The following is a 12,084-nucleotide window of genomic DNA, read 5'->3' as shown; positions in this document are numbered from 1 at the left end:
ATCCTGACCTTGGAAAGACTATACATATATTGCTCCTGAGAGAATAGCTTTCCACAGCAAATTTAATTTAAATTTATTGACTTGATTTATTCATTGATATCCTGGCTTTCTCCCAATAATGGAAATCAAAGACTTCATCACTGAACTTAGATACATCTACTGTATATGTAAACATAGACACTACAGTAACTTTGTCAAGATGAGCACTCCCATCATTTTGAGCCAAAGCAATGTTGCCTGAAGATCATGGCAGTTGGGATCTGGCACATCTGGCAAATGGCAGGCTGGAGGAGGCTGTTCTACAGCAGGGAGTGGCTCAATGGCAAAATGGTAGTCCATCGACTACATATAGTACCCAGCTTACAAAACATGTTTTTACTGTCACCCTGTGGTTTCTAAAGTAGATAAGAGAGCATATTAAGATTTCTCTGCCATCTTGATGACAGTCTGAATTCATTTCTCTGAATTGTTGTGATTGATACTAACTACACAACTTCAAATGCAAATACTTCCATAGCATGAAAGGCTAAAAAGAGGTTATTTTGTTCCCAGACCTTTTCATGATTTGTGTTTCATTCTCAGTGTTGACAGTCAACAATGTTTCACTTCCCAAAAATGTCAGCTACTGCCTAGTAAGTCAACTGTATGAATTCACAAGGCTTTTGTGCTACAAAAGCTCTCTGACAATGTTTAATCTCTGGATTTTATCTTATTCCTCTTTTTCTGGGGCTATACTTAGGTGTCCCAGGAGTCCTATGTGGCTTGTGGGCTCCACTGTGCCCATCCCTGCTGTAAAGAAAGGAAGCATATAATTTTAAAAAACAGTTCTTATAGAATCAGTGATTCATTGAGATATAAAGATTCTGACATGAAAGGTGCTGCCAAATTCCCTAAGGGGAATTTCCTATGCAAAGCACAGAAAGATCAGCAGGAGCAGACAAAAAACTGAGGTCAGGAGACAGTACCTAGTTCTTTGCATTGTAATATCTGTAAATTACCAGAACATAACATTTACCTATACTGTAAATTCATGGTATTTCTCTCTTAAACACTTCAAAATGTTTAATGGCAAACAAGTTTGACAGAAGCAGATTTAAGCTTGTGAATAATTTCAGTAGAAAATGTGAGAGAAAACTTAACGGCATAATTCCTACCACAAGTAGACCTTAATGAAGTTTTGTTCTTGCTGTCTGCCTTTAAGTAGTTTCCCACTTGTATATAAATCAGGTAAAAAAAAACCAACAGTGCCCTCTAAAAATTGAGAACATAACCTAGTTTGCCTCAGAAGGAACAGATACAAGCAAATGTTTATATATTTAATCAGATAAAATTCATCTGTCATCATACTTGAGAAAATTGATTGAAATGTGTACCTACTTCAGAAAAACTTACAGTAGAATCTTGTGTGGGTTGACTCAAAAATAAATCTCATCAAATTCAGTGGCACATACTCCCAGGTCAGTGTGTACATCATTGCAGCCTTAATGCCACTAATGGGCCTGATTATATGAAGACCTGCTTTTACCAATTCACAATACATAGCTTGGGCAATACAAAATCAAAACATAAGTATCGGTATACAAGCTTCATGCCTGTTTTAAAAAATATTCTTACCTTGGCAATTATTTCTGAAATATTCTTCAGAGACTGCTTGATCGGATACTTTGCCATATCCCATTGGAACCTTGTTATGTAGGTGACTAAATCAACTGTGAATCAAACATTAATAAATATTGAGCTTGGTTATGCAACCATATATATTTGCTATCTTATTTTTATACATATGTATCATGCATATTATGAATCCATGAAGTGGTATTTCAACAGGAGTCTTCTATTACTTTTGCTCATAATAATCCTGCAGACTTCAGGTATTTTCTGTTTCCTTTTTATGGTATTGCTTATAAGAGACAAAGCCAGTAAAAATAAAGCTGAGTGCTTTTCAATGTAAATTAACAGAATTATCTAATACCAGTTTAGCATACATGGAAAACCTGATCTTACCCTAATTAGGAAGAATACAGCACACTGATCATTTGTAAGAACCTAGAATTATGAACAAGATGCTGAAGAGGCACACAGTTTTATTTGGACCAGGAAAATGATACTGTGGCCATCTAGATAATGGACTGTAACTGCTATCAGCCCAAAACAGCAGTCACTGGTAAGGGATGATGAAAGCTGAGGCACAAAAACATCTAGATGCTTTCTATCTCTGATTCAAAAACTATATTGTTTTGAATTTGTGCCATCCACAAGAACTCTGCAAAAATTTACTGTTTACCTCCATTGGCCAGAAGGTTTTCTTGAACTTTATCTCTGCTGTCTTCCAGCACATCAGCCATATACTGTGCCACCTTCTTGACAACACTGAAAACCAGAAAAGAGGAAGGTTAAGCTAAAGAAGATCCCGCTTATTTCTCCAGACTGAACTATCAGTAGCTCAGGCTGCTGTAGTGAACAAGATTCACACTTTATCACACTTTACAACACAGAAACAATCTGCTTCCTTATACAGCCATAGCTCAGCTAACAAAGCCTCCAAGAAGGAACCTTCTTTTTAAGAAGGCTTTTGAGTATACATGGTTAGAGGTGGGCTCTTTCTCATTCCACCCATTTGGCAGAAGAGAAAATCTCACTGCATTACCAATGGCATGATGCTCTGAATCAGATCCCCGTCTGTAGTGAGGAATCAGACAGGGAACTAACTCTAGGTTGCTAAGGAAGGTTTACTGGAACTAAAACATATCTATTTACAGCACAAAACAGATTAACCCTGCCTATGGAAGGAAAAACACATGAGATAAAAAAGGGCTGTAAGGGAATCCTAAAACTTCTCCCAACTCTCTGAATTCAGGATTTCAGTGACTCAGCTGAGTTTGTCAATCATAGCCTCAGAGAACAGTGCTCATTTACATTACTACTATGAAATGCTATGAGATAAAGAAAAAAGACAAGACAAACATCCCTGTATTTTGGGGGGGAAAGTTCAAGTGACCCCTAGAAGATTTGTTTACTTATGAAAGACTTAACTGACCTGGTCTATTTCGCATGTGCATACTGTTAGGTTTGAATAAAAAGTTTCGTAAAACATGCTGAATTGTTCTTTTTTTGTTGTGTAGGAACCTATCCTTATTCTTCCCATGTTATTTCTGCATCTCATAACATTTTTTTTAAAAAAAGAAATAATGTCTAGGAACAGATCTACTTCATTAACTTAGGAATACTGTACCTGTATAGTGTCCAAAAGGTTATCCATGAAATTTGATGTGGTTTTTTATTCCTAAGACCTACACTTTATCCTAAGAAATCGATTGTTCTGAGTTTATTGCACATTTAATCAATTTCGGCAACCTTGTCACTGCTTTCACGTTAGAAGAAATTCTAAATACCTCTCTGGCATAAAGCATTATATTGGATCAATCATGTTTTAGTGATGCAGAGTCAAAGCACATGCATTCAGAAATATAGACTGTGCACTCCCAGTAGCAAAACAACATGCATATAAAACTAACATACTGGGTCACTTCACAGATAGCCTCTCTGATCTTTCAAATGAACCATGTGTTCACATGCTGCTGTTCCCTTTCTCTCCAATTATGGAAAACCATGGCATGAAACTGGTTTCAAATGTGTTTGTGGCCAAATGCAAAATATCATTCGCCACTCTCAATGCAATTGTTGTTGTTGTTTGCCTTCAGCTCATTTTCAAATTATTGAAACCCTAACATGACTCTATCACAGGGTTTTCTGAAGCTGAGAGTGTGTGATTTGCCAAAAGTCACTCAGTGGATTTCCATGGCCAAGCAGGGATTTGAACCCTGGTCTCTAGAGTCATAGTCCAACACTCAAACCTCTATGCCATGCTGGCTCAGTGCAGCAGCAAATAGTATTTATCTAAACCAGAAAGCACCTAATTCTGAGGAGATAACTACAATATTTATTGCTTATCTTCTACACTTGACGGGACTCAATGTTAGTGAGTTCTTTAAGTTGCAAACTATATATAATTATAAGATTAATACTTGGACTTGCATAATGTGGCCATACCAAACGCAGACTGGTTCAGATACTGAATCAATGGATATAAAAAGAAACAATGATTACCCTTCCACAAATGCATCCAGTTTAGCCAGCTCATCTGACAAGCCAACTAAAACATCAAGAGTGCCAACCTAAAGAGGATAAGAATTATTTTAGATAAAACATTAAAAAAAAAACACTTTAAAAAGGAAATGCTAGATTTAACAATGTAATCCTACCAATTTCTGATCACAAGTGAGCATCACATCTAGTACAAGAGTTTATTCCATGCAACTGTGTACAGAAAGGTAGTAATTATGCTTTAGATTACAAAAAGGTTCCTGCTGATTATTCTAATGTAATGTGGAGACAGAATTGCTGACAGATAAGGAAACTTACTAACAGCTAATTCACACATTAAGAACCAGACAGTCCACTTTAAGATACGTGAGAAGGGCTTAAGCTACATGCAGTTTATAGAGATTATGTACTGCTAACTAGATTTGTGTTTATCCATCTTAAACTAGTTTATTGTTTTAATCTGGAGTTGTTTTAAATTGTTTGTATTGTTTTATTTTTTCACTGTCCTAATATGACATGATAGATGTCCACATGGAAATATTTAAAATAATAAACAGAGGTTGACCCCTGGGCATCTTCAGGTGAAGCTGAGAATTATTATTATTATTATTATTAAGATTTATTTATATAGCAGAGTCCTCATTTACAAATCACTGGAAAGTAAGTGTAGAGAATGCTGAGCTGCATGACCAAATTATCTGACCCAATACAAAGCAGTTTCCCATGAATGGGACTTGCCCAAGGTCACCCAGTGGGCTTTCATGGATGAGTAGAAATTCGAACCCTGGTCTCCAGTCCTAATCCAACTCTCAAACCATTGCATCACACTAGCTCGACTGCAGGGGTTCCCAACCTAGTAACGTGAGAGGGAATTTCAAGGGGTGCAACAAAGAATGACTTGTGTCCTTAAGTGATGAGTCATGAGTCATCACTCATTTTTTCTGAATAAATTAGAATCTAATTACTCAATTTAGATTTGCATTTTATGTACTGAGTTAAATGATTTTTTAAAAAGTTAAATTTGGTCCAAAACACACTGCAGCGATAATCCAGTTTGAGACCACTGTAACTGCCCTGGCTCAGGGAATCCTGAGAAGTCTTATTGTGGCACCAGAGCTCTCTGACAGAGAAGGCTAAATGTCTCACAAAACTACAGTCCCCAGAATTCACTAGCATTGAGCCAAGACAGTCAAAGCAGTCTCAATCTGGATTATTTCTGCAGTGTGTTTTGGACCTTTGTTCACCTACAGTATTGAATGTGGTCCAATTTTTGGTTCAAAAATTAAAAATCAGACTTCTTCATTTTCAAATGAGATGTTAATAGGGGGTGCAAACATTGAATACTTCCTAGGGGTGTGGGGCATAGAAAAGCTTGGGAAAGATTGCGCTACAGTGTACACATTGATACTGTGTATGGAACGATAATTAGATATATCTTAATATGGATATATGTTTTTTAAAGCAATCCTTTAAGGGATAATTATAGTTCTTTCTCTAAAAGACGGAAATTTGCACTTCATAAACCTGTAATTTAACAGAAATTATTTGCAATTATTTTGTTTAGTGTATAGACTCATAATACTGTTCTAGTTTTCCTTTTTTTAGCAAAATGAATGTGCCATGTTTGTGCCATCACTACAGTCTCTTAAATTTAAAGTGTAAAGCAAAGTTTGAATAACAAAGTCAAGTGTTTTTCAATGGGGAAAAAAAAGCTCTGATATACCTTTAGATCTGGAATATTAAATTTGGAATTGGTGGAAAGATTGTTGTTTTTGATAGTTGCAGCACACAGCTTTTCCCAAGTCTGCTGACAAGTCTTCTCCCCAGGAGCAGAAATCAGCCAGAACTCTGTCATTTTGGTCACTTTACTGCGATGCTGATGACTTTAGAAGATATAGGTAAAACACTCGCGATGAAAAGAAAAGATTTTGCAAGAGAAAAAGCATAAATAAAAGTGCTTAATATGGTTTTCTATTACAGTGATTCTGAAGAAAAAACATAGTTCAGTCACTTACATTCATTGTGAGATTTGTACAGATGGCATGCAGAAAGTAGCTGAAATTCAAGTACCAACTTCTCCAGATCCATCAGTCGCCCCACCTTACATGGTTTTACTATTTAGTGCAAAAGGAAACATTCCCTTGCCTTCACATCAATCAACATAGTATACAACACTGAGGACATATTTACACTATATAATTAAACTGGTAATAATTTCTCTTTCATTAAAAAAAGAATATCTATTGGAAAGAGGAAACCATAACTTCCTCTTTGGAATGCATTAATCCAAATCCAAAAAATAGTGTGGACACACCTTGAATTGGGCCTCTTTTGGTGTACTAATTACTATTAAAGTCAAGAACTATAAAGCAATCTGTATGAATTTACAGGGGATCTGGAGCTTTGCATACATCTACATATAGACTTTGGATTCACAGTGTGTTGCTGTTAGCTTTTTCCATTTTGGGCGAACAAATTCCTGTGTACTGCAGATGTCCTGTTCCAATCTACTCAACATTTTTTCCAAGTCTAGTTAGCGCTAGTCATAGCTTGTTCAAGTCAGGTCACGTCAATGAAAAAGCAGGCTTACAAGAAACTAAGGGCTCAAACAGAAAGGCCAAAATAAAGCTGCTTCGGGTCACTTTGGAAGTATGCTGTTTAAATGATGCATGCATCCTAAGAGGCCGGAAGCCACACCAAAGCCACTCTCTAGGCCTAAAGACTGGAGCGCAGCCTTGGTGGAGCTTCTGGCCTCTTAAGATGTGTGTGTCATTTAAACAGCATACCTTCAAAGTGACCTGAAGCAGCTTTATTTTGGCCTGTCTGTTCGGGCCCTAAGATACAGAGAAGGAAATCAGCGGACATGTGGTGGAAAGGAGGGGAAAAGCTGGAGTATATGAATGTGTAGCATGACAGAAAAGCCTTTGCACTATGTTCTCCTATTACTGAAGGCCATTCTGGTGTAACTGAGCGATCATTGCATTGCTTTGACAGCTCACTGCCTAACTTTAGGTAACCGAAAACAACCTGCTTGAGAATTCCCAGACAGCAATCATGGTATATAGAAAATAAAATGCAATTCGTGGCAAGGGACATGTGAAGCAAAGTCACAGCCCAAATATCCTGAATGCAACAAATATTAACACACAGATTTCTTGCTAATCTGAATCCTTCCTGAAATTTACAATGAAAAATGTGAAGCATCACTCAAAAGGGTGGAGGGTGAGGAAGCTTTGGCCCTCCAACTGTTCTGTTCTACAATTCCTAGAAGCCACACCCAAACTGTCTGGTGAGTTGCTGCTGTTGATGTTGTGTGCTGTCAAATCATTTCTGACTTATGGTGACACTAGGACAGACTTATGGGGTTTTCTTGGCAAGTTTCTTTAGAGAGGGTTGGCCATTGTGCTCTTCTGAAGCTGACAGTGAGAGACTTGTCCAAGGTCACCCAGTTGGTTTAAATGACTGAGCTGGGATTAGAATCCTGACCTGCAGAGTCCAGCGCTCAAACAACTACACAGGAGCTGAAGCCCAAAAGCAGTTCAACTCATTGTGTAAATATGGAATAAATAACATGGGAGAGGGGCTTCTCAACAGTTGCTGCCTTCCTCGAAAGATCAGACTGTTGCCCTCCTTGCTATCCTTTTATAGGCAAGTTTTATTTGGCAAGCCTTGGGGGACTGACTGCTCAGGGAGAAGTGGCCTTTCATGTGCTGTATTGTTTACATTTTTTGTTCTTTTTAATGGTTTGCTTTTAACTGCCTTTAATTTTGTTGATAGTTTAACTTTTTAAATATATATTTTACATTTAACTTTTGTCTGATGTTCCATATGAACCTGCAGGAGCCCTAGGCTCCTCGGGGGAGGCTTTCTCTCGGACCGCTACTATCACAGGTTCTCTTGGTGAGGACATCAGAGAGAGCCTTCATGGTGGTTGCCCCCAACCTTTAAAACTCCCTCCTGAGAAAGCCTAGGCTGGAGCCTTCCCTGCTCTCCTTTTGCTGGCAGGCAACAAACCTTTTTATTTAGGCAGGCTTTCTGCTACAGTCGGCCCTCCATATCCACAGATCCTTTAACCACAGATTCAACCATCCTTGGGTTGAAAATACTCCAACAAAAATAAATTCCAAAAAGCAAAGCTTGATTTTGTTATTTTATGTAAGAGACACCATTTTACCATTGTTTTTAATGGGATTTGAGCATCCATGGATTTTGGTATCGGGGGGGGGGGGGGGAATTTCAGTGGGCACCAAGGGCCCACTGTGTATAATCACGACATGGTAGTTTTTATATCAGCTGTGTGTTATAGCTATGTTTTTAACTTTTGTATGTTTTTATGTTAATTTTATACCATTTTAACTTTGTTGTTGTGCGCCTTAAAGTCATTTCTGACTTATAGTGACCTTAAGGAGAACTTATCATGGGGTTATCTTGGCACATTTCTTCTGAGGAGGTTTGCCATCGCCTTCTCCTGGGGCTGAGAGAGTGTGACTTGCCCAAGGTCACCCAATGAGCTTCCATGGTTGAGCTGGGAATCGATCAAACCCTGGTCTCCAGAGTCACAGTCCAACACCAAAACCACTCTGCTATGCTGGCTGCCACTGTTTTAATTAGATTACTATTACTATTGTTATGTTTATTTATAGAGCACCATCGGCTTTACACAGCTCTTCGCAAGCAAAAGAACCCCAAAACAAATAAAAGCCTGCCTATGGCCTGTGATCTGAAACTAACAGCAAGAAATTATAAAATGAACAAAACATCTTTAAAATACATTTAAACAATAGGTAAAAACAATATAGATAATACAAGTAATCAGTCATATGAACTAGAGGATTTTAATTGTTTATAAATAGGTTTTGTTTTTAAATTACCTTGTGAGCCCCTTTGGGCCCTTTCCAGGAGAAAGGGGCATAAATATTAATTAATTAATTGAAATGTTAAAGCCATATCTATTTTAGCTTTTGTAAGCTGCCTGGAGGCCCAGATTGGGAAACAGCAGGACATAAATAAACACAACAAACATAATCATAATGATAATGATAATGATAATCGTAATCATGTTTTTAGCAAAGTGCTGCAGACGCCTGGATCTGTCTCTCACACGAGCGCAAGAGCCAGTGTCGCAGAGTGCTTTGTGTGCTGGACTACAACGCTGGGGACCATGAAACCTTCTGGGTGCCCTTGGGCCAGAAGAAGTCACACTCTCTCAGCCTGAGAGGAAGGCCATGGCAAACCTCCTCTGAACACATCTTGCCAAGAAAAGCCCAAGGCAGGCTTGCCTTAGGGTTGCTGTAAGCTGGAAGTGACTTGAAGGCACACAACAACAACATACCAAGATTAAAGCGCCAATGAACAGGACCCCTGCCTCCAGGGCAAGAGGGAAGCGAGAGGAGACGCTTAAGGCCCACGTCGTCTGTCTGGAAGAGGCTCACTGGCGAATGAGAAAAGGGCATTGGACGATGGATTCCCTGGTGGCCTTGGGCCAGAAGTCACACTCTCTCAGCCTCATCGCTGCAAATAACATCGAAGGGAAGAAGAACAGCTCTGGGAAGGAGGCTTAGTGCCAAGGAAGCCCCGGGGGCCAAGGACACCTGTCCCCGAACCCACCCTCCACCTGGGCCTGGGTTTTGGGTCTCAACCAGCCCCCATCGCCTTTCCTCTGAGAGAACCAGAAGTGCTCCTTCTCTCCTTCCCCCAAACTGTGCCCGGCTTTAAGGGCATTCTGGACTCCAGCTCCCAGAACATGGCTGAGGCTGCCTTACCTGCGGAGGCGAAGGAGGCAGGCCCGGCCGGAAGGCGAAGAGAGGCACCGGGACGAAGGCGGGGGGCACCGGCGGGCTCTACTGCGGAACCCGAAAACACACGTGACGCGAGTCACGGGGCCGCAGGGGGCGGAGCCGCGCAGGGCCGGAAGCGCGAGTGGGAAGGAGGCCTGAGGGACGGAGGGGAGGGAAGGGGCGGAGCTATCAGTCACCGGCTTGTGGGCGGGGAAAGGAGAGGGAGCACTAGGTTGGGCTGTCAGTCACTGGGAAAAGGAAGGGCGGTCCTGGGCTGGCCTGTCAGTCAGTGGTTGGTGGGCGGGGAAAGGGAGAGGAGGGGCTGGGCTGTCAGTCAGCAGTTTGTGGGCGGGGAATGAGTGGGGCTGGGCTGTCAGTCAGCGATTTGTGGGCGGAGAAAGGAAGGAGCTGGGCTGACAGTCACTGGTTTGTGGGCGGGGAATGGGTGGTGCTGGGTTGTCATTCAGTGTTTTGTGGGCGGAGAAAGTGAGGGGCGGTCCTCTGTTCCTCCTGAGGGTGGGATGAGCCTCCTCTGCTGCTGTCCTTTTGGCCTCATGGCATCCTCTGCTGGGGCTTCCTTGCCGTGGTTTCTCCAGGAGAGACTAGCCATGGCTCCCCTGAGGCTGAGAGAGTGTGCCTTGCCCAGAGCGTGTTTCTGTGGCCCAGCAGCTGGGACTCAGCGCCTGGCCTCTAGAGCTGCAGTCTGTAGGCCTGCCACAGTCCCCCCCCCCCGCCCCGCAGTGCTTCAGGAGCAGCTGCAGTGCTGAACCCTAACCGTCCTTCTGCGTCTGCCTCTGTCAGTTGAGGCCCCTCCTTGCTCTCCTTTTTACTTTGCTAAGACTGTCTGCGGAAGGCAGGGGCCTTTGTTCTTTTGAATAGTCTGCTTCTAACTGCCTTTAAGTACTCCGCCTTGAGTCCCTCCGTTGGGAGGAAGGAGGAGATAAGCAAATGCAGTCATAAAGGGTGATTCTAGCTGCACCTGTTTTCACTTTTGGAAGCTTTTTCTAGTCCCAGGAGGATGGCAAACAGCAGGATATAAATACAAACAACGTCAATTAGCAACATTTGTTTTGCTCTGTGTCATAGATTCAGCTGAGAGGAAGGAGGGGATAAATTAAGTCAACGAACCAGTCTCACAATAGTCAGTTTTTAGCTTAAATAATTTAACTACATTTTATGTGATTTTGTGTTATGTTTTATTGTATATATTTTATGTCATTTTATATATATATTATATATTTAATTGTTTGAATTTTATAACAATTCTATTTTGTTAATTTTTAAAAATATTTTTCTTGATAAAAAACCATGTCTGACAAAAGAAACCTCTTAAAGACCATTCACACACAAACGTATAATGAAATTATCCCATACAAAGACAGGCAATTCGTACCTCCTGCTCAGATCAACCAACTCTGGTATTGATGTAATGCAAGATTTTCTCCTGACTTCATAGAAATAGATACTAACAAATGAAAATAGAAAATTAAGAGGAAGAAGTTTTTTGGTGTTACAATTTCCTTCCCTGCTGCATAATTTGTACATCTGTGAGCCGCCTTGGGTTCCTCTGGGGAGAAAGGCAGGAGATAAATAAACAAATAGATAGATAAATGCCTCCATCCAATTAAATATCCTTAGGATTGGACTGTAAAAAGACATCTCTCAACTCAGCATCCTGTGAGCAGTGAGAAACAAAGAGTAAACTAAATGCACAAGACTTACAAAACACAATTATTTTGGTAAGTACGTTCTATACTATGAAGTATTATACTACATAGCAGTGGTCCCCAGGCTGTGCCCTTTAAGAGATTTTGGACTCAGCTCCCAGAAGCCTCTGCCATGTTGGCCAATACTCTGGGATTCTGGGAGCTGAAGTCCAAAATCCCTTAAAGAGCACAGCTTTGGGACCACGGGTCTAGATCAGTGATTTCCAAAACATCTGGCTTTCCAAAGGTCTTGGACTTCAGCTCCCAGAATCCTAGACCATTGGCCAATGTAGCTGAGGCATCTGGGAGCTGAGGTCCAAAACACCTGGAAGGCTATAGTTTGGGACCCACCGGTCTAGCTAATACCAAAAGAAGGTTAAGTAGGTTTGCTGCTGCTGCTGCTACTAAATAATAATAATAATAATAGTAATTTTTTAAATTTCTTAGCCACCTCTCCTCACAGCTCCAGACAGGTTACAACATAGTTAAAAGACAAT

The 12,084-nt window shown here is 40.6% G+C and overlaps 1 protein-coding gene across 3 annotated transcripts in view; it reads right to left on the bottom strand.

Moving 5' to 3' along the window:
* The window catches only part of ATP6V1C1 (ATPase H+ transporting V1 subunit C1), a 28,817-nt gene extending 18,798 nt beyond the window's left edge, over positions 1 to 10,019 (bottom strand). Inside the window, exons 1-5 of one of the 3 annotated variants that reach the window (XM_042462704.1) lie at positions 9,867 to 10,019; positions 5,828 to 5,987; positions 4,108 to 4,175; positions 2,285 to 2,370; positions 1,615 to 1,709 (exon numbers count right to left, since the gene is read on the bottom strand). In XM_042462704.1, the coding sequence (XP_042318638.1) occupies positions 1,615 to 1,709; positions 2,285 to 2,370; positions 4,108 to 4,175; positions 5,828 to 5,959 (381 nt within the window). In that variant the 5' untranslated portion in view covers positions 5,960 to 5,987; positions 9,867 to 10,019. Of the gene's footprint in view, positions 1 to 1,614; positions 1,710 to 2,284; positions 2,371 to 4,107; positions 4,176 to 5,827; positions 6,011 to 6,119; positions 6,761 to 9,866 lie in introns of those variants that run through there. The other 2 variants (XM_042462705.1, XM_042462707.1) reach the window with 2 other exon arrangements.
* Positions 10,020 to 12,084: the final 2,065 nt, after the last annotated feature.

This window comes from Sceloporus undulatus, chromosome 4, assembly GCF_019175285.1.
Source record: "Sceloporus undulatus isolate JIND9_A2432 ecotype Alabama chromosome 4, SceUnd_v1.1, whole genome shotgun sequence".
Lineage (NCBI taxonomy): Eukaryota > Metazoa > Chordata > Lepidosauria > Squamata > Phrynosomatidae > Sceloporus > Sceloporus undulatus.
The sequence above is the reverse complement of the archived record's forward strand: the minus strand, read 5'-3'. Positions and strand labels throughout refer to the sequence as shown.